Source organism: Meleagris gallopavo, chromosome Z (assembly GCF_000146605.3).
Source record: "Meleagris gallopavo isolate NT-WF06-2002-E0010 breed Aviagen turkey brand Nicholas breeding stock chromosome Z, Turkey_5.1, whole genome shotgun sequence".
NCBI classification, from domain to species: domain Eukaryota; kingdom Metazoa; phylum Chordata; class Aves; order Galliformes; family Phasianidae; genus Meleagris; species Meleagris gallopavo.
The window spans coordinates 6040494-6063740 of NC_015041.2; the positions used below are offsets into that span (position 1 = coordinate 6040494).

At 38.6% G+C, this 23247-nt stretch overlaps 1 protein-coding gene across 7 annotated transcripts in view; it reads right to left on the bottom strand.

Moving 5' to 3' along the window:
• KIAA1328 (KIAA1328 ortholog) overlaps window positions 1–23247 on the bottom strand; it is a 177017-nt gene that overhangs the window by 18624 nt on the left and 135146 nt on the right. For 6 of the 7 annotated variants that reach the window (XM_019610301.2, XM_010725189.2, XM_019610305.2 and 3 more), the window contains 2 exons: window positions 14470–14654; window positions 6510–6618 (listed from right to left, as the gene is read on the bottom strand). In XM_019610301.2, the coding sequence (XP_019465846.1) occupies window positions 6510–6618; window positions 14470–14654 (294 nt within the window). Of the gene's footprint in view, window positions 1–271; window positions 1506–6509; window positions 6619–14469; window positions 14655–23247 lie in introns of those variants that run through there. The other variant, XM_019610302.2, reaches the window with a different exon arrangement.

Here is a 23247-nt window from a genome sequence, read left to right on the forward strand (position 1 = left end):
AAAAAAAAAAAGCAATAAATATATTAAAAAAAAAACCAAAAAAACAGAGTTCTCTTCTGAAGGAGAAGTGAATACAGTGCTAGGAAGGGAATCATGCAGAACAGTTTCTTACAGAGCCATAAGAGAGTAACCAAGATTGGTCTTAATTTGTCAAGCTCTGCAGAAACTGCCATGACAGCAGTTCCTTGGAAATGTTTAAAATCTACTCCACAGAGCACTAAGAGTTCCAGTGGAAGAAAAAAGGCAACAGTCAAAAGACTATGTATTTATTTATTTTTTTTTTTTACAAACGGGCAAAGCAAGACACAGAATGAAACTGTATTTTCAGACTAACTTTTCATTGTTGTGATTACAAGTACAAATGAGAATCACATCCAACAAACCAACCTTCGTGTAAGATTTAACATGGCAAATGAGAACTGGCAAAAGCAATGGGGGAAAAGAAGTGCAAAAAGTAATTAAGGTAACAATGAAAATGATGGTAAGGAACAGACCTAAGAGATTCAGTTAGCTTCATAATATGATTTGTAGTCTATTTTGCTTTGCTTATTATTACTTTCAAACTACAATCAACTTACTGTCATACCACTGAATGATGGAAACTTTGCCAACTACTTCAAAACTGACACACTTGCTGTTGCGCTGAACATTCCCAGAAGACATTTCCCCCACTTTTAATACAAAATCCTGTCAGATCTGCATAGCTGAATAAAAAAATGTGTAAAGAATACGTAGCTGTAATAGACCTCCCCCAACTACTCAACTTTGGAATAAAAGACGATCAAAAGAGACTGAAAGATTCAGTGCTAGATTAATGCAAATATCTACCTGTTTGCAAGTGTACTTTTTGATTAAACTGGCATACATCAAGTACAATTAGAAAGGTTATTTATAACTAAGAAATACATAATTCTGCATTTTAATGAGGGTGACAATTACAGCCAACAGTTGCTAATTAACATTAATCCCTTTGCACTGCAAGTCTAAACTTCCCAATACGATTTTCATTGTCAGCAACGGACACAGAAAACAGCGATTGAAAAGCAGCTATTAAGGAGGTTACTTTGACACAAATAGGTGCTCCTGTTACACATAGTAAAGAAAAAGAATCTCATGGCGTGTTAAATTTGATAACCTCAAATGTAAATACAGAATGTCATTTCAAAATTGACTTCATGTCTACCGCATGAAATATAATCAAGGTTTATCATTTTCAAGGCTGAACCCAATTCCAAGTTTCCCAAGAGCCAAGCTTCACAGGTAAAATGTGATTTCAACACAAGTTTGAAATCTTCCATTGTTAAATTTGGTTTTGATCCCATTCCTGGGTTCCCATCTGCATTTCACATCTGAAAGTCCAAAGATTTCAGTGGTCGTGAGAGAAGAATCTTGTTTGTATCAGTATCTGAAGTAAAATTCCATAGCAAAGACTGAAGATAGGAATGATTGCCACAAACTGACTTGCTAGTGTAGAATAATCTTATTGCTTTTTTGTTGTTGTTGTTCTGCAATGTATCAAGAAAATATTGATTTTAAAAATAAAGCCTGAAATTTTAATCAGAATCTTCCCAAATTGCTCTGTACTTCTATTCTAAGTGTATTTCTATTCATCGATTAAACATTTCTCTGTAAGTATATGCCATGTCTACAAGGACAACTGTTGGCTATCTTATGCGATTCTCCTACTGATAGTCACGCCCCTCTAAAAGAGATGATTTTGCATGCACGTAGTTTCCAAAGAGAAATTACATCCATTTTAGTCTTTCAGCCAAGGTCTTTTCAGAAAGAAGAACACTATATATCAGTCTCTTTTCACACTGATCTTTAGCAGGAAGAGAGAAATGGTCCGACACCAGAAATGCACAAGATCGTAACACAGCCAGTAAATAAAGCCTCTGGAAGAGTGCTGAGGTGCTCACCAGCTGGGTCAGGCAATTGGAGTGGGATCAATGTTAGATGTAAGTAAATGAGAAGGCAGAAAAGGAGAATTGTGAGCGCTAAGCAAAGAAACCTATAATGCACTTCTTACAAAGTGCTGTAAATTTCACATTTATTTTGTAAGTATGAGATAGATGGGTTATTTCTACATACAAAGGTGCCCAACTAAAATCAAGATAAGTGATATTAATGTCCTGTGGTCAGTATTATTGAACCTCGAAAGCAATAAACTATGAGTCGATAAATATTACATTTGCAACATAGTTAACATTCTTCTACTGTCTCTGGCACTTATTACACATTGTAACCGCAAGTCTACAATACATTATTCATATTTGGGGTGTCACTGAGTGATGGATTGCTGTAAGAGAGGCTGTCCTTTAAATAAATCAACAAATAAAAATGCAAATGTTAACATTTTCAGCCACAACTTTTTCCATCTTGAATAGGGAATGAAAATTTCACATTATATCGACAGCCAGCAGAGAGAACAATTAACAACCTACACTGTGAATAAGAGAGATTAATTTGCCAACGTCTGGTTTTATCACTTGCATATGGAACTATATTGGACTTTTTGTGCTGCTGGCTCTCACGGGGAGTGGGCAAAACTTGTGTATCCTATCATGATCATCACCGAGCTCAGCACCCTACTCCAAACACACTTTCAATTCCTTTAAATGCTCATTGGTTAGATCTGGAATGGCAGTTTTGCCCTCCTTGTCCTCCTTTTGAATATTGAATCATTCTAAGGGGAAATATAATCTATTTCTTTGGCAGCGCTTGCTTAGACACCATGGGAGAAGAAACTTCATTGCATTGTCTTAAGAGCAGAACCACATTCAGGCATCCAACATGCATAGATTTGGGAGGCATAGGTAAGACAAAAGACTAAATCTCATCAATGTTGTATTTCCTAACATTCAGCATAACAGATCTGCTCAGTACTATTCCAGTGTGCACTGTTAGGCTTATAACTCTGCACATTATATTTTACTTCAGATATTAATTTGCTTAAAAGCCCCTGAATACACATTCACCTGAGATGTGCTGGGCAACTGGGTAAATAGTTTTGCTTTTAAAATGTCCCTAAACACAAATTTACACAATACAATCTGTTTATAAGAACTCCGACAGGCCACTGCCTACAGATAATAACACAGTTCAAATACGGTATTCCTATTGCAGGAACTTCTAAATCACTTATTTTAATGGCTACAAAAAACTTCACTCCAAGACGATGCATTCAGGTAGTGCTGAAATTCTGATTTAAAACTGCAACAAAAAAACACAGGCTTAATACTGAAATCCCAGACTATCACTCAATCCCTTACCTTACTTAACTGTTCTTAAATTTACTTCTTAGTTGCCCAAAGTGAAAAATGCTGCAGGAGAGTTATCTGTTTCAAGGGGAGCAGAACAACCTTTGCCTGTGTCTTTTTAACTGCTTGATTATCCACAGTGTTATAGGACATACTGTGCAAAACTTGACATTACAACTGTTTCCACATGGGGAGAGTCTGACAATTGCACCAGGGCTGTAATCTAATTTCTAGTCTTTCACAATGCACAATTTGCAGTACTTTTTTTTTCCTGAGAAAGCATAAATTAATATTTTGATTTAGAACAGTTTCATTTCTGTTTTGCAACACAGTATTTGTCTTGCTGGAATCATTACCTGATGTTACCTGAGGTATAATCTAGATCATGTAAAAACTTTCTCATTACTGAATGAAAGCATATAAATGCCACTACCTATTCATTCCAACTCCCTTCACAGCCAAAAGAACAGAGCCTTGCTTCCAGGCAAGCAACAGTTACAGAAGAGATGCCCCTGGTCGCCAAAAAGCTGTGTTATAGACAGTTAGAGGAACAATGCTTTAGGGGTAAAGAACAGAACTTACTGTTCGGAATCCGAACTTTGCCTGTGATTTTTTTCCAAATATGCAGGCTTTGATCTAGATAAATAAGCATGTGGAATAAGAAGGCTTTCCAGACCTGCTGTGAGCATATTTTCAAGGGGCTCATGCAGGTGTAGACACTTGGCTTAACAACACTGGATACCCAAACATGTAATGCTTGGCTGTGTTACAAGAAGCAGCTACAGGCAAGCGTTAAAGCAACACGGGCAAACATATTCACTATTAGCCTAACTCAGGATGCTAGATAAAGAAATACTACGTTTTCTTTCAGAGACTGCACTGAGGCAAGCTTGTGCACATTCCTTCTAAAAGTCTGACCCTTCCACTGGTCTAGCACTAAGAATTTTGGAGCACACACCTTTACCTTCTCAGGACACTTATTTCTTGACCCAGAGGTGATTCAGTGTGAGAGAGAGAGGGAGAGAGAAAGCACTGCAGTGATTGTTCCTGAAGCACAAGGTAGCTGTAACACACGCTGAAGTCTCCATTGAGTTCTGCCAAGAAAGGCTATCAAGCCAAAATCTTCTACCTGCCATGCCTGCTGATCTAGCAAGCCCACCCAGAAGCTGAGTGAGCACCCTAGAGCTTTGCTCTGGCAGGGAGCTTCTGTCACTTTCCAACACCTTCTCCCTGGCAAACTCTCCAATGCTGCTATTGCCGAGCGCCAGGGTTTGTGCTAGTTAAAGCTGGCACAAACATGAGTTGAATCTAGTCCTATAAATTTAAACAGTCAAAAGTAATTAGATTTACATGTACTGCCGAATAAATAAATTTGTTCTTCGGCTTGGGCTTTGTGCTGCAAGTTTCCATCTCACGCCAACTGTTGTGGTTAGGCTGTTAAACCCCTCCAAATCATGGATTATAACGAACATGCTGACAAACCCTAGCTTTAGTGGCACAAAAGCAGCAATAATTCTCAATATTGATTAATTTAGTTAGTTAAACCTGCAGTCTAAGCTTATAACCATTCAGTGATAAATTGAGACCGACCTGCTGGTCAAGCAGGTTTTTTGATGAAGGATAGGATCAGCTTTAGGTCTCCAAAAAAATACTTGTCCATTTACCATTTTCAATTAGAGAAGGCCATGAGTAAGGGAAAGCACAACATGGCTGCTTAAGCTGGTCAATTATACTTAACAGCACCAACAGAGAGAAAGCTAGCTGGTGAGAATGGGAGAGAACCCCACCCAATATGGGATTTTTCAGAATTTGCCATCAACTGGTAAAATAAACCTTTAAAAATGACAGCTAATCAGATTTTTTACTGATTGCTTTATCTGATATGATTTCTAACAGCATATTTCAACAATTATTTTACTCCCCTCTGTGGAAATGAATGGACCATCAATCCTCTTGAATAAAATTCCTTTTTCCGCACAGTTGTTGTATGATGTGAATAATTATATCTACTCCTTAGTGCTTGAATAGAATCTTAACTTATCACTATTAGATGGTATCAAGCAGTACTTTTACACACTCTTTATCCGATATTACCAGCTTGCAAAGGTAACTCTTGCTTGTAAGAGAAAAGCTAAGGCAATCTTGTGGTTTCTGCTTAAACACACAGTTACTTGTGGGAAACAGAGACCAATCTATCTCAGTTCTTAAATCCTCCCAGAATTATCATCTTTTCCTTCAGAAGAAAAAAAAAAGTGTTTCCATAGCAAGTAAGTACAAATTTGTCAATATTGATAGTGGTTTTTCACCTATTATATATCGCAAGTTCTCTCAAAAGATAGAAATAAACTGCCAGCTGCTGCCAAGTATACAGGAATGATATCACGAAAACATTTTCCTAGTCCACTGGGCCAAGAAAAGATTAAATCTAACTCAAGCCCTCTCATTCTCCAAGAAACATTTAATTCTTCTTATGAATGGCCATACAGTCTTGTCATCCCACTGCACAGAATCATCTAACTAAGAGCATAAAAAATACAGCAAATTCATACTTTAATCAGCATTTACTCTGTTGTTTAACTGAAGATTTTATTATAATAAAGACTCGGATATATTAAAGAAAAGTAAGGACCGTATATTGTTTTTCTTGGCATTTACTCCTAGAATTGTAATCCTGTCCTAAAAGGCAAGTTGTTCTTAGACTCTAAAGTGTAACAACAGTGCTGCTTTCTGCTTCTTCATTGGAGCAGAAGTGATAATGCTGCTTTTCCAGCGCATTTAGTGCAGATATATAGCATAATCAGGAATTGCTGACTTAATGTGATTTTGTTGCTTGTCATTAAACAACTCTGGTATAAAATATTTTAAAACAAATGCCATTTGATAAAATATTGGGTGGAGGGAGTACTGGGGGAGTAAAATCTTTAAGTGGATTTAAAGCCTAACAAGGGTTAACACCATCCATTCAAATTATTTATAAATGTATCTAATGTGTCAGTACTTGAAACATAAAATAGTTCCTGTTCTAAGTAAAATTAAAATGTTAGAACTTGGCATATTCCTGCTTCTCTTACTCTAACAAGCAATTTAAGGCTTACTATAAATGTCAAAAGGATACATCAGTTTTTAGTTTATATTATCCATCTTGTGCTAACATGAAACATCATAGAAATTCAGCCACTTCCCTGCATCTAGGAGAATTTGATAGTTGTGTTTGCAGAATCTTAAACTAGAGATTACCCAGAAGCTTACCGTGAAATGTCATGCTGGATTGGTGATGTGGATGTGGTTACAAGCTCTTTGCTGCTGCCTATCAATGCAGAAGATGTGGCTGCATCCCCCCTAGGTCCTGAAGTTGTCCCTGTGGAACAAAGTGAAAACATTAGAAAACATTAGAGCTAACTAGAGTTAGCTTTCATCAACTATTTTGTGATTCTGTGTTGCTGCAGAACACCTGGACTAAAAATAGTTACTTTTTTTGAAGTGTTTAATATACAGTGAAATTGCAGTCAAAGAATTTGCTACATTCGACAGTACTGTGCATAGCATTCATTTCAAGATCACCATGTGAAATCAGGTCTGTATAATAAGCCATACATTATAGCCTTCATCTTACTGTCCAAATGTTGACAGACTTTCACCGTTATCATTTCATACACTAATCCACAGGATCCAGCTTGTTTTACAGACACAGCTCTCATTACCTTTTTTTCTTGTGTGTGTATGTGTATATTACTATAACAATAGGTTGCTTTCAATAAAATAGAACAGCTAGTCCATTCCTTTCTTTCCCTAAAAATCCTGAAATTATAAAATTGCTCAGGTTGAAAGATGAAGCCTGCAGGTCCTGTAATCTAACCTCCGCTCAAAGCAGAACCATCGAGATCAGGTTTTCAAGGCATCTATATGGCTAGTTTTCAGTATTGCCACTGATGGTGAGTTATCTTCTCAGTGCATCTTGTTTCAGTGCTTCACCATCCTAAGAGTGAAAATCATTTCCTGTAATAGCTAGGCCAAAATTTCCTGAGTTGCAACTTGGTACAGCTGTCTCTTGCTTGTTGCTGATGGGCACCTTCAAGAAAGGTCTAATTCCCTCTTGTCTACAGTGTCTCATAACATGACTGAAGAAAGTGGGAAGAAAGTGGGAAGAAAGCTGGATTTTCTCCTGAGGCTGAACACATCCAGCTTTCACAGAATCACAGAATGGCCAAGTTGGAAGGGAACTCAAGGATCATGAATCTCCAACCCCCCTCCCACAGGCAGGGCCACCAACCTCCTCATTTAATACCAGACCAGGCTGCCCAGGGCCCCATCCAACCTGGTCTTGAACACCTCCAGGGACGGGGCATCCACAACCTCTCTGGGTAGCCTGTTTCAGCACTTCACCACTCTCTCTGTAAAGAATTTCCCCCTGGCATCCAACCTAAATCTCCCCTTCCTCAACTTAAAACCATTTCCCCTCGTCCTGCTGTTATCAACCTTTTCAAAGAGTTGATTCCCCTCCTCTTTGTAGGCTCCCTTTAGGTACTGAAAGGCTGCAATGAGGTCACTCCACAGTCTTCTTTTTTCCAGGCTGAACAAGCCCAGCCCCCTCAGCCTGTTCTTCATACGGGAGGTGCTCCAGCCCCCTGATCATCTTCGTGGCTCTCCTCTGGACCCTCTCCAACAGCTCCCTATCTTTCTTGTACTGGAGGCTCCACACTTGGACTCAGTATTCCAGATGGGGCCTCACAAGAGCAGAGTAGAGGGGGAAAATCACCTCCCTGTCCCTGCTGGTCACCCTTGTTTTGATGGAGCTTTCTCAGCCTCTCCCTTGTACTTCATGTGTCTGGCTTCAACAGACATGCAAAAGACCAAGGTATTCAACAACCTCTAGGCAGGGGCCAGGGGAGCAAAATCCTTATCAGTGTAAGAGCAAAGCAAGACCAAGACCATCTCATGAGACTGAATGTGTACAAATCTATGCGAACAGATGACATGCATGCCATGGCCTGAAGGAACTGGTTAATGTGGTTGCTATGCCACTGTCCATCATATTTGAAAAGTCATAGCTGTCAGATAAAGTCCCCAGTGACAGGATAAAGAGAAACACAACTCTCAATTTCAAGAAAGGAAGAAAGGAAGACCTGGGGAACTACAGGCCGGTGAGCCTCACATCTGTGCCTGGTCAGATCATGGAACAGATCCTGCTGGAAAACATGTTAAACCATGTAAAGATGAGAAGATGAGAAGGTGATCTGAGACAGCTAGCATGGCTTTGCCAAGGGCAGATCATGCCTGACCAATCTGGTGGCCTTCTGCAATGGAGTAAGGACAACAGTTGGCAAAAGAAGGCCAACTGATGTCATCTACTTGGACTTGTGCAAGGCTTTTGACATGCTCCCACACCACATCCTTTTCTCTAAATTGGAGAGATATGGATTCAAAGGGTGGACTACTTGATGGATAAGGAATTGGTTAGATGGTCACAGCCAGAGGGTTGCAAGCAATGGTTCTACGTCCAGGTGGTAGCTGGACACAAGTGGTGCTCTCCAAGGATCCATCTTGGGATCACTGCTCCTTAATATCCTCAGTTGGTGCTGTCTACAAATTTGCTAAAGGTGCATCCTGTACCACTGTTGAAATTGCTAATGTTAAACAGCATCAGTCCTGGTAAAAATCATTGATGGACTTCACTAACAACTGGCTGCCAGCTGGACTGACCACAACACTATGAGGATTACCTGTATTTTCACCCGTATTCCAGCCTTCATCTATTCTCAGAACTAAGTTTTATAGATACTGTTTACCCAGACAGTGTGCATGCAGGTCTTCAGTGACAACTGGAATAGGCAAGTTAGGGATAATCTGATTTTGTATGTAAAAGCCTCTGGGATTGCTTTTTAAAAATATGTCACTAGTAATGACTTATCAACATGACGTAAATGAAAAGTAAATATAGGGAAAACCACAAGTTTAAATAAAAATCAAAATCAAATCAGTATCTAGCTCTTTAACTAATTCAGTCATGCCTAAATATTTCTCAGCTCTGTGAACAGCAAGTTTATCTACCATTCATGCTGAAATATGAAGCAATGCATCAAGGCTGGAGCTCCAACTTCTGTTCAAAATTTACAGACATCAGAGAGATTATTCAAAATATTATTTTGATTTAAGAAGTATACAAATACATGTCTACAATCTAGTAAAACCAAATGTTTTAACGTACATTCTAGGGAGGCCAAAAAAGAGATAGGTTCTTACTGTCCTGCTACAGTGCATTGTGCTTCAACACTATGTAGGGAAAAAAGCTTCCCTAATGAACAGTAAATTATTAGTGAAGAAACTGTTAGAAATATTGTGGGGATATATGTTGATTGGGTGTCCTTGGTAACTTGAGAGTGTGCCAAACCATGATAAAGTGGGTATGCACACAAAGACTGAAAGCCTCTTGCTTAGACTTTTGGCTTCAAGACTGAATAAGTGAGATTTAGAAATCATTTCAACTGACAGTGGAATGAGGCAGCTGTTTCTTAAGAAACTAATACTGAAGTAATAAAAGCTTGGCGACCATGAGAGAATATATTCAATTCCTGGTATGAGAAAAGGCTGGCACATTGTCAACTTACTACATTCAAAACAAAGTAGATATATTTCTCTGAAAAAGAAAATATATGGACTCAAGAGTGGCCAATACAACCTCAAGGGGACTGTTCAAAGACCTACATTTGAAAATATTACCAAGGCCAGAAATGAAAAACAAGAAAAGGGGCTAAGTAATATTATATTGGTGCTGTTAGACTGCACAGAGATAGAACAGGGGTAGCAAGAAATCTTGAATAAGTGCATATACAAACAAAAAAATGTTTTAAATTACATCTTGAAAAAGGCAGACAAGTCTATTGAGGGAAAAGAAACACCAAAGAGAAAGCAGGTCTATTAATATATGAAGAAGATTAAATCAATAATGATCCTAAAATGGTCAAACTACTAATAACTTTAAAATATAGTATAAAAAATAAAGAAAATGAATATTGGCAAATATTGCTATATAAAGCCAATGAAAAGAAATTATCAAGGGGAAAAAAAGAAAATCTTTAGTGTGAAGGATATATATTTCATGGCTAAACAGAATTAGTTAATGAATTTATGAAGTGACTGGTAATTATTTATGAAAAGTCGTAGAGAACTGGGGTGATGCAAATGACAGCAAATTAATTAGATTTCCAGGTGTTAGAAGACAGTATGAGACTGGAAAAGTTACAGATGACCTAGAGAACTAAGGGACGTGGAAAAAGAATAGACAACACATTCACCTGGAAATAGAAAGCTCATATATGGTATGAATAATCTAAGTTCTGCTATTAATGCAAAGAGAGAGCCTGGAGTAGAAAAGAATAGCAAAAAAATAAACTAGATAAAAGCTTGCAAGGCTAGCTACCCACAAAGCAATTACCAATGCCTTCTGAATGGTAACACTAAGAATACTATTTTCAATTTTGTTAACTTGGTGTAAGAATGATTTAAAGTAGGCTAAATAGACTTTTGAGAAAATTCTAATAGCTGAATATTTCTGCTTGAGAAACAGAAAACTAAAGCATAAGGAGTGGAGAAATATAGCAGCCTACATTTTTGAAAGTGTGAACACTACAAAGGAAGAGAAGCTGTTGAATCTGGTTCAAGCAGCAATGGAATGAGAGTAAGCAATGGGAAATTTAGGTTGATAATCATGAAAGAAATCTTTATGAATTGAATAATAGCAATATTCATAATGCTTAACATTTATATAGTACTTTACATCTTCAAAGCACTTCACTAATATTAACTAATTGCTCTATTCGATTGCAGGGAAGTTTTCCCTCAAGGGAACTTGTTCCAGATCCTGAATCCCTAAGAATCTCCATTAAAAAATCTACCAAAAACAAACATTGTAGAAGAAAGTCAGCCCCTGGAAACGTACAGATTCTATGAGATAAAATATTTTTTTCTTTCTCTGACTTTTCCTCTTACATGTAAAAAGGAAAGCTACGCATGCTATATGTTATCATGCAGATGCTGCATTCCCTAAAGTGATACAAATGGAAAAATAATTCTTTGTTTCAGTGTAGAAAGATCTTAAGAAGGAGGTAAATAGAATAACTTTTTGTGAAGTTGTACAGAAGCAGTGTCCAGTATTGCAGAATACAATCCAGCTTATTTTCCCAGTCCAAAAGCAAAATTTTCCAGGGCAGAAGGAAAGAGAAACACACACTTGTGTACTTCAGTGCTTTTTAACTAGACAAGTTGTTAGATTTTAGTACAAATTGACATAGCTGCTGGTGACACCAATAAAAACAATTTACTGCTGAAAAGATCTAAGACTCAAGGATTGCTTCGTCTGCTTAAAGTTTTGCTGGTAGAACTAAAAAGAAGTTTGGCTACAAGAGACAAACACCTAGTAAAGCAAAGGAGTAAAAATTAAGGAGCAAGCAGAAGTAAAAGGCAAAAAAGCCTTCAGTGAAAGAATAAATATTGACTGCCTAAGCAGGGTTGATCCAGTAAGCTTCCAGCTTGTAAGGAAAGCAGAAGTGCTCTTTTTGCTCCACAAGGTGATGGGGCCACATTTTTCTCCTTTTTCTCCTTACTAAACTTTTGTAGTAAGAAAGGTAAAGCGGGCTTGTCAAGAATTACACCTTCCAAACACATCGCTCTCACAGTAAGTGAGCAATCCTGCGGGCAGCAAAGCCCTCCTTCATTCCAGCACAGAAATGGTTCGCTGATTAGTCAATCCGTCTTCTCAAAACAAAATCTAAGAAGACAAAAGTATTGAAAAAGGACAACACCAAAATCTGATACAAAAGCATATGCTGATATGTAGAGACACTACCATGAGTTACACAGTGCCCCCAGAAGTACTGGAAAATTATGCTGTGCTGCAGTAGAGCCTAAAGACCTACAACAGACCTGGCTCTACAGTAAGATGTGCTTGGGGAGCCATCCTCCCCAGCCTAAAACATTCACAATTTAAACTGACAGGACAGATCAAGGAATGAAAAAAAGTAAACCTCTGTAGCAGTAGTATAACATCTGACTGTCAGGAAGCTCTCAGCAATTACCACTGCTCTCTTCTGACCAAATCAACATGTGAAAGTGTGCAGCTAGAATAACATCAAGTTTCATGTCTCGGGATGTCATCTCGCTGACTTTGTACAGCCACATAGCATGGCTTAGATGGGGCTCAGTGACTGCACTGCAGAAGAGGGACCACTTTCTACTGACAAGTAGGCACCAACCTCCATCTCAGACAGACTTCCAGGCTTGCTGGCTCCAAACTCTGATGCCTTTCGACAAATTGCACTTTTTTTTATGAATTCACAACAAAAACAGTATTGATATCCCCATTTTATTCTTGCTAGATGCGACTTACCCACTTGCTAATAAAAGAATAAAGTCTAAAGCTGAAATCCTTGTTCAGCAACAGATGGTAATATCTAGAAGAAGTAAGGACAAGGAGCAGCTAAGTCCAGGACTACCTGGTATTAAGAAACTTAACATTGTGCCCTGGTGATCCTCGAGATGAGAAAACACCATACAAGTATGTGTGTATGGTTGTTAAAGGAGTCCAAACATATAACAGAGGGAAGCCAATTAAAAAGGTTCTAAATACAGAAGACTTCAACTTCAGTGATTAGTGCTAGGTAATTTGCCTTGTGATAAACAAGCTATTCAAATCAGTAATAGACCTGAGGTAGTTCCACAGCTTGAAATCATTTCTCTGAACTTTATCTGGTATCACAGCAAATGCTGATGTTTATAAGCTAAATTTTGCCATGCAGCTCAAAGCTAGTAATCCCAGTAAGTGCTTGCTTAAAGACACCCACCATCTTCAGACATTACACTGACCACTGTACTCACTAAATCATCATAGGTGCAGTTCGGTTGCTATGTGCAATAGCCAGGTGAAGTGTGTAACTTCTTCTAAGTACTAGAAAATGAAATGAATGAATGCAGGAAAACCCTCGTTGGATATTTTTTTCTCCCCCAAATCTAAGGAAATAAATTACTTTTGGGACTATCCCTATCCAAGGAACAAAACCCATCATCCAACTGTGAAAAATCTCAATTTCATCACTACAGTATTGAGAAGGAGAAGGGAGAAGGAAGAGGAAAAGAGAAGAAAAAAAATAATGATAGCTGGAAAAACCATACAAGAAAACCATCAGTGAAAATTGCCCCTGAAACTTTGCAGAATTGTAACGGCTTTCTCTTGCTTAAATTGATTGGTGTAGCAATGTTATAAAATGACTATTAGGATTCATTGTGCACAACAGAAAGTGTGAAATGTCAGCAGACTATACAGCAAAAGTAATGGGTCCTGAACCCCTGTTAGTCAAAAATGATTTTGTTTCAAATTAGAAATTGATTTTTTTTGGACACAAGCCCTTTACAGGCTTCCAACTTTTGTAGCTGTGCCTTGGAAGAGATTAACCTCAGCCACTGTTTGGGTCCAGGCTGATGATACCCTTTTGAAAGTTTCTTCACAGGAACTGCTTTTTAATGTTGGTATGGTCTTAACCAATAACACAAGTTATTTGTTCCTTTGAGAACTGCACCACATTTCTTCTTATTTTGCCATTTTCTTTATTTTTATGCTGACATATACAGCAAACTGGCTGACAAGTTAAGGAAAGAAAAAAAAAGCTAGCTCATAATTGAACCAAGGATTATGTTCAAGGCTCAGCAGTGAAACATCCAAGCTGCTTTCATGCCCAACACATTCTCTTCCTGAGAAAGAAAGCTTTCTCTGCTCCTTAAGTGGAGGTACTAAGCTAAGAGCAGGATAGATTCTAGCAGTACAGACATCCCTGTGTGGCAAAATATCAGGATGCAATGGTGGAGCCATTTCTTGGGGAGGAAAAGAATATGAAGAAGATTACATTTCAAGAACAAGCCCCACTGCACTTATTCTCTGCTTGCTGGGAAAGGAAAAAGAATTGTTGAAGTAGATTTTTGAGATTAAGGGGCTATTCTTTTCTCTTTTATCAGGAACAGCAACCAAGAAGATCACTTGTTATTTACAAGGTTTTGTATGCTTTTACTTTGAATGAAGCTAGCTCCTGTTGGGTTGTTTCAAGCAACTTGCAATCTTCTCCCTCTAATTGTGCATTTTGTTGATCTGCTCTTGAACACATACACAATTTCTAAATGCCATCAGTGTAATCATGGCCCTGCAATACAGTATACTTTCTCTAACCTTTCCTTGACTTGCTGCCTTCTCTCTTGGCCTGCATCAGAAGGGCTCGCCTATCTTCCATATTTGCACCAAAACCAGCCATCTTCTTCCCTGAACTGCTCCCACCACTGCTCCGTGACGTTCTGGAGGTTTTGCTCACTGGTGGTGTCCTGGGATCATAATCTTCACGTTTTGACACCGGTACACTAGGAAGAAAGAAAGGTGACACAACTACATGATATTGACCTCTTTAACATTGCACAAACTCTTTAACACCTCCTCCTCCAGAAGCATAGCCACCACGGCGCTGGTTGAGCTCCTGCTCAATCCATTTACAATTTCTGAAGGCAGTATGCCTAAGGATTGAAGGGTTAGGTTACCAACTACTTCAACTTCCATGGGAGTCACTGGTTATCAGCAGCTGGCAGCAGTCAGACAATTCTAGCTGGAGTTTTGTGGCATTTGGAATATTCCCAAAAGCATTAGGTCTTGGATTTTCTGAATGTTTAGAGCAGGACAAGTGGGATGAAGATACAGAGAGGATTTTGCCCAGCATGGTGAAGGAAGGTTGAAAGGCAAAAGTAATAAAAAATGCTCACTTTGCTAGGAAAAGGGGAAATAGAGAAGAATCAGATAGATAGGATAAAACTAGAATCATGGTTTGCAAAAAGGAAGCAGATGACACATTAATCAAAGGAAAAAAGAAAAGGATGAGAAACAAAAAGTGATGAGCTAAGAGAACAGAGGTAATTCTGAGAAGGACAGCAAATGTATGAATGAAGAATGTAGAGAGAGAACCTGCTGTAGCAAGTGCAACTGCTTGCTTAGGTAGAAAGTAAGAAAAGAGAAAGCCAGAAAACACAATGGACAGCATGTTCCAGGAAGGTCTCATGCAGCAGATTTTAAGTATTCCACAAAGAGAGCCAGGATGTAAATCTGATGACATAGAGTAAGCATGGTTTCAGTCCCTGCAGACACACATAATCACAAAACATTTGGGGAAGACAGGTCATTGAGACCATCTTTCTCTAAGTAAAGGCAACAGACTGCTTTCAAATTCTGCTCTGAGGAAAAAGACTACTGCTTTAAACAAGGATTCCCAACATTTATACATCATTACACCCATGACTCTTATGCAGTTAAATAAAGCAATTAAAAATATTTTTAAAACCTTTGGATTATCCACAGGAAGGAATACAGTTCATCCCAAGATTATACCACTCTGTTTGCAAGCATGGTACTGACATACAGCTTTCCTAAGTTAGCAGAAGATTATACAAATCTTTTTCCTGTTTAAGCACCAATTTTGCACGGATAACTCGAAGACTGCTACTAAGTTTGCATTACTTGGGATACAGTTTTATAGAAGATGATTCACAAGAATCTTTTACATAAGAGCTTATATTACTGAAGTTAGTGTATATCCAAGGGAAGAAAAAAAAAGAAAGCATATATCCAGTGTTCCCATCAGGAAATGATAGGTAAATTAGAAGTTTCAAATCAATGTGCTGTAAAAGTCACTATTTAATAGGGTCCACTGCACCTGTTTAACAATTAGTATTTTCCCTGTATTAATAATGCAGAACATTATATAATGGCTCATGACCCGTAATAACTGGCTGAAGTGTTGGATAAAACTTCTGCAAATAACCTCCATTTACTTTGGGGTTTCAAACTGCATGGTGACTTAATAACATTGCAAAGTGTTTTTAAAATTAATGGTAGCCTAATTTAGTATCTTATTTGAATTCTATGAAATTATTAATCTACAAATTCCTGCAACAATTAGTACAGTCAGACGTGGGTTTGGACCCTAATAACCATTTAAGGAGGCTTAAAGGTGTAATCATTGACCAGATTCCTCTGATCATACAGGACTTAGTACTTCATTTGTCTGATTCTTAATGATTAATAGTTTAAAAATATGAGTGGTGGTCTTGATGAAGAGTGACCCTTGTTGTGTAGAGAAGGAAGCAATTATTCTGCTAGTTCACTATCATACATCTTACATGGCGTGGTCATCTGAAAAATACCAGCTTTTTGATTTAAATAATGTTATGTCAGAGGGAATTCAAACATAAACACATGCCAAGAGGAAACTGCAGATGCTGATTTATAAGAAAATAACAAAAGCAAACATATTTGCATTTATAGCTCACTAAACAATGAATTAGAACTTGGTTATTCATAATTTAATGAAAGAAGGCTGACAATAAAGTTTTGTTCAAGTGTGGATGCAGAGTCAAAACCTGAAATGACAAACAATCCGAGAAATGTCATTCCAAGGATGAAAAGGGATAACGTAGAGAGATGCAGAAAAAGTCATAATTTTCATAAAAATGAAAAAAAGAAAAAAGTAAGGAAGAAAGCTATTTCGAAGAAATAACCAGTAAATAGAACACGTGGTTGGTTAGTAGGACTTCCATAGGCCACCATGAATTGTCATAGCATTTCCCAAGACTACACAACAGAGAAGCCTGTCAATATGAAGACCTTCCTGACCTACCTAACCTGCATACTAAGGCAGGAGTTGTAACATAGCATCATCAGAAAAGAAGCGAGACTCAGCATTACTGCCTCCTGATGAATACTGAAGTACATCACCAACAGAGGAGAACACACCTTGAACATTTTTCCATTTCGTCTGTGCCTCATATCGCGATATCCCTGCTGAGCGTGAATGGCAAATTTTAAATGTCATTCAGGACCTATTGAATACTGCTAGTATTTGCATTCCTCAAAAAGTAGAAAAACATTAACCTTTTGTTTTATTGAATTAAAATGCCATGGAAATGCTGATGTAGTCTTCAGAGACTGAAATACTTTTACAAAGAAGAATAGCTGTCATTTATTAGACACAAAGAACAATTACTTGATAGGATGCTTTCTGACAAAAAGCAGATTGGTATTCTCATCATAGAAAAGGCATTGTAAAAAAACCCAGCACAGACCTCTGAGACTTGAATAATTTAAAGCTGCATTTGGTGCAATTTGAATTTTTCTTTAGGGAGGCAAAGTTAAATACCTTTAATTTGTTCTAATTATTTCAAATTTGCAAGTTAATTATGGCTGATCATTAAATAACAAAAAGGACTATCGTCTCCATAGAGTTTTACCTCCTACCCTCTGCATTACTTAAGCTAGATTTTAGTATGCATGAATTAACTTTCTAAATAATCACACGGTTTGACTAAATGGCTCAGTAAAATGAGCTCTGATCCTCAGAATAAGCATTAATGGACATTAGAAAGGCTATTGGGACCCATGTTACTTACATTATAAGTATTTTTAATGGGGTCTTATTTACTAATCTTTATGTACTGTTCAAGTTAGGGCACCATATAGATACATTATTCTGCTTTAATAGAGGAAAGTCAGTTCTTCAAGATACTAAAACAAATGTCCATTTAGAGCCAACTAAATTAATTTTTAAATTAATGCAGGAAAACTCTGATAGAATTTAACTTGTTTTAGCTACTCATCTTAATGAATCAATCCAACATAATGGTAGTCTTGGTCTGCAAGTGGAAGTTTACAGATCTGTTGAATTGCTAAGCAACTGAAGCAGCTAAGACTTTGCCACAGAGTAGCATTCACCATCAGTATGTGTACACCCAAGAGAACAATTCTTCCCTACTCTTTAGCTTGTGATCATCTGATAAGTTCCCATTCATCGAATTTGGATTCTCACCTTTCACTGAACTCTGATCTTTCTATGCATTTTTCAGTGCAGATCAGTAGTATCCAGAGAACTATGTTATAACCAGTCAGAAAACCAAAATGCAAGACAATTCATGCCTCCAGTATATATGTTCAACAGATGGCTGCCTTAATGGTACTCTGCTGCTCCCTGTTGAGACAAAGGCTTGACAGTTTAACCATTATCAAACTAACAGTTTGCTGTGATAAGACAGCTCCAAAAGTAAACATGTTGGGATATTATTTTCCTGTTCTGCAATTTCTGTTTTAAAAATAAAATAATTAACAGTTCATGTGTGCAACCTGCTACAATTATATCAGGCCAAAAGTGCATAACACTTAATGATGCAAAACTGGTGACAAGTAGACAAATCCAAGCAATACATTTTTGTAGCTGGAACCTGCATTGCCATTTCAGATGCAGTTGGATAAGGAGTCTGAACGTTATTTTTTCCTCCCTACCTAATCACGTTGGTTGAGAGAGTTTCCAGCCAAATCAGCTTCCTAAGTCAGCTCAGCAACAGTGTCAAAAGTGCTGGGACAAAGGAGGTGACAGTTCATTTTGGGTCAGATTTAGATCAGTTTAAATCAGGTCATCAGAGCACAAGTTTGAAAGCCACCAATTCCAAAGTGGGACTTTTGGGCAGGCTGGTTGTCTTCATGGCAATTAAAAAATATTTTCTGGGAGAAAAGTAGGTCTGTAGAGTTTAGGTGAGTGGCCCTTAGAAGAAACATCAGTGGTCTTCTGTCCAATCACAACTTATTCACTCCTGTCAAATGTGCCGTGTAACTCTACTCCACGTAGGCTCCTATTTCCAGAACATCCAAGTGCCTCATATTTCTGAAGTGCTCTGTTGTTGTTGTTGCCTTGACAACGTCAGGTAGGGCGGGATGGGATTACCCTCATTCACAAAGCAAAGAAGGCAAGAAACAGATGTGAGAAGGAAGATAGGACCCTAGACGGTTATTGGGTCTGCAGAGGAAGAGGAGAACTGGAGACAACTTTCAAATACTAAGAAAATTAGGCACCTGAAATTAGTGTCTTAATTAGTGAAATTAAGCAGATATATACTTTGTGTATCTTCTTCCTAAAGCTAGTCATGAGGAAAATCCTGACAAGAGGTAGAACTTAAGGTCCTTGTTAGAGCATCCCCATCTGCAACATGAAATCCTCTTCTGTGGGAACATCCTGCTCCTTTTTTGGAGCAGAAACACGTCAAGATGTAAAGGCCACAGCAGCAGTGGGAGAAAGGCGGGAGATGGGCTGCTTACTAGTGATTTGTGTGGGGTGATAGAGCTGGAAGAGAGCTTACAGTGTTGCAGGTGAGGAGAAGCACAGCAGAACTTCAGGCCAGTCTCTCATCACTGACTGCCATCACCCTTGCATTCCTCGTGACAAAAGCAATCTGTTTATGTCAGTAGATCAACAGCTTTCAAAACATACTGCTAAAAATCTAAAGCCTATTCCATAAGCTTGAAAAAAAAATTCCGAGTGCTCGAAAAAAAATCAAAGCTTAACATTTTCTCCTCCTTTCCTTTAAAAAGTAGGAAAATATCCTGTTCTAATAGAGATCTTGAAGACCATATTCAAGCCTAGAGTGAGATTTCATGGCCCAATTATGAAACCTGGCATTTTGAGGCTTATGTTAGATGTATCAGCATGTTAATGACACTGCTGGGATCCACTGCATGTTAATAAGAAACAGCTGCTTTCCTTTCTAGAGAGCATGTTCATTTGTACTTTGGAGATCTTCAAGACAGAGTCCAGCTCCCTTCTTAAGAATTTCTCAAGGTAAAAAGCAGAAGTCAAAGACAAATAGGGGAACACCTCAGCAGATAAGGACAATCTGTAACTGAAATATAAATATTATCAAATCTGTCTGTAACTGAAGACTTTTTTGTCACAGAAAAAACACAGTGATTGCCTACAATCTATATGCTATTATGCACACAATATTGCTGTGGAGTGATCCAAACCTTACAGTCCTCTTCAGGTTCAGCATCCCTGAATCCAATAACATATTTGGAAGTTTGCAACAGGTTTCTTCTGTTTCTTTCTGCTGAACCATCTGTCTTGAACCTATGGCATTTGGCTTACATTTCTGCTCATCTTGGGGAAGTCATATGGCAAAGAATATTAAAAACTTTCTCATTTACAAGCTCTACCAGGGTAATGTAATACACAGCACAGCTTCTCCAGACCATTCTTTCAGAAACCAGTTTCTTCCCTACTCTTTCAGTGACTGGTACTCAGACATTTAATTCTGCTAGCAAGAATTGAGGCTGCATATGCTCTTAATTATCAATGACCTATTAGATCATTCCAGCCATAGGTGAAAGTCTGGCCTCATTGAATCAATCAGAATACTGCCCTTATCTTCAGTGAAGTCAGGATTTTGCTTAATATACACAGTTGAGGTCTGTTTGTAGGAAGTACTAAGCTAAATTCCTCCTAAAATTATATTCATGCCTCCCCTTTGAAGATCTGCCCTCATTCTGCTTGACGTTAGCTTATGCTCCAACTTCCCACCAGCACCCTTCCTACACTACTTCTACAGTTTCGCTAATAAACATTGAAATGAGCTCTGATTACTTTCTTAATCTCCGAATCCACAGAAAATTTGAACATAAAGGTTTCTGGCAATTATAGGGGAATGCCCACAAAAAGCAGACTAGCAAAGCTTAACAGGACAAAATGCTGTGATTGTGTGTTTGGCCTTCCTTATAGAGCAGAGTAGAGCAGCTGTCGTTCCAGCAAGCAGTGCTGTCAGACTTCACAAAAGAAAGTCATGTAAATGTCAAGTCATAGGTATAAAAACAATCCTTCAAAACAGCGTCTGTATATATCTGAAAAGCCTGCCTAGCTGTCACCAGTGAAAGTACCATAAGGAATGATGCAAAAGCCTGTTTAGGACAAATAAAGTTTCTGAATTGAGTCCAAACTTCTCTAGTAGATCAAACTGCATAGCTCCCTCCTTCAGCAGGAGGATCACAAGCTCTTCAGAGTGCCTTAACCAGAATCACTATTGTTTGGCTGAAAGCTAACCCTTTCGTAAGGTAGCCATCAAAAAGCAAAATGCAACCCATCTTCTGAACAAACACCCCCATAAATAGAGCGCAGTTTGGTTGTGACAAAGGCACAGATAAACACTGCATTGTCCCTTCTGAATTTCGCTCACCTGAAAAAGAGTTTTTACAGTCAATGGGCACATAGCATAACAGATTGGAATCATACAATCATAGAATTGAATCGGAAGGGACCTTAAAGGCCACCTTGTCCAACTCTCCTGTAATGTACAGAGACAACTACAGCTAGATCAGGTTGCTCAGGGCTGCTGCAGGACTCGGGTTCAGTGTGTCAGCAACCACCTGCTCAGTCCAAGAGTCCTTGCGTTTCCTTCACTGATTTTACATATCTCCCCCATATAAGTTCCTGACAAGCTAGTAGGTGGTAACAGGACCTTACAGTAAATAAGCAGCAATTGCCCCTTTTCTGCCCATGCATCACACCACAGAGTGACCATTTGCTGAAGACAAATGACAATACAGCAAAGGAAGGAAACTCTAGGAGCTGGAAAGCAGGCACTCAGAAGCTTTCCAAAGTGTTCTACTGACAAGACATTTTGAAGAGGTGCCTAATTAGACCAACAAATATTTAAGATTGCACTCTTGTGTACAGGCATTACAAAGAGCTGTGCATACACATAAAATCTGTCCTCTTGCTCTAATCATCTCTACCTGTGTTGCATGATGATTAAATCAAGCATTTTATGCACAGATTGCTATTGGTATTTAGGATTATATAGATTTTTTACTGATGCAGTTTTACAAATCTTGGGACCAGCAAATCAGTTGTCTGAAGTCTCTAATGCTGTTTTTACTCCAAAAAGCCACCAGAGGCTCAGTGCTGGGGCACAAGCTCAGCCTGGGTACAAGGCACAGCCCTAACTGTACTTTCACACTGGCTCTCCCAACCAAACATAAAAGACTTTTTGTTATCTCTAACTTAAATCTACTTGCTTTATTCTTGAAGCCATCTCCCCTCGTTCTGTCACCACAGACCCTGCTAAAGACTCTGTCCCCTTCTGGTTTGGGTGGTTGAAGTCCCCCAGCAGGATGAGTGCTTGCAACTGCAGTGCCTCCTGTAGCTGGAGGTAGAAGGCCTCATCAACAGGCTCCACCTGAGAGTGGCCTGTAGAAGACACTGATCGCAATGCTCCCTTTGCTGCCTCGGTCTCAAACTGTCACCCACAAGCTTTTGACTTGCTCTTAACTACTCTTTAGGGACAGCTCTTCACATTTTATTCCTTTCCCGACGTAGATAGCAACAGCCCTTCCCCTCATTCCTTGCCTGTCCCTTCTGAACAGCTTGTAGCCATCAATAGCCACACTCTGGTCATGGGAATTACCCCACCAGGTTTCAGTGACAGCAACTACGTCACGGCTTTCTAGTACCACAGTAGCTTTCAGCTCCTCCTGTTTGTGTCTCAAGCTGCAAGCACTGGTGTAGAGGTATTTTAGCTGGGCAGCTGGTTTTGCCATTTCCTTAAAGGTTAATTCCTTAATTCCTTTTAGGTATTTTCCTTGATTTTCCCCACTGACTTCTACAGCCTCAGCAGCCACTGCCCCTGTAGGCACTGTCTCATCATCATAGGATTTCATACATGCTGCAGAGTCGAGAGCTCCTCTCGAGGCAATGGGTCCTTTAAGGCCCCTGCTAGCACCTTGTCCCTCTAATCTAGTTATGCCATCACGCACCTTTTCATGGGAAGGCTCACTATCTCTCCTATCCTCCATAAGACCTAACTTAAAGCCCTTGCAATGAGTCCCACTCATACTTTTTAACATGGTGCCCCAAATGTTCTCATACAAGGATCTTAGGATCTTTTAAAATGGTGTCATATGCTATCCCATTTCTGTTGGAAACGCCCCTCCTGATCCATCTTTGCACTTTACTGGCCTTTTTTTCGTGATTAAATCACATCTGTGGGACATAGTCATTCTATGATTAAGTAGTATATTAATGATTTACTACTACACTGGTACTCATCTATATTATATTGCTTACTAAAATGAAAACACTGAGATTGTTTATTGATT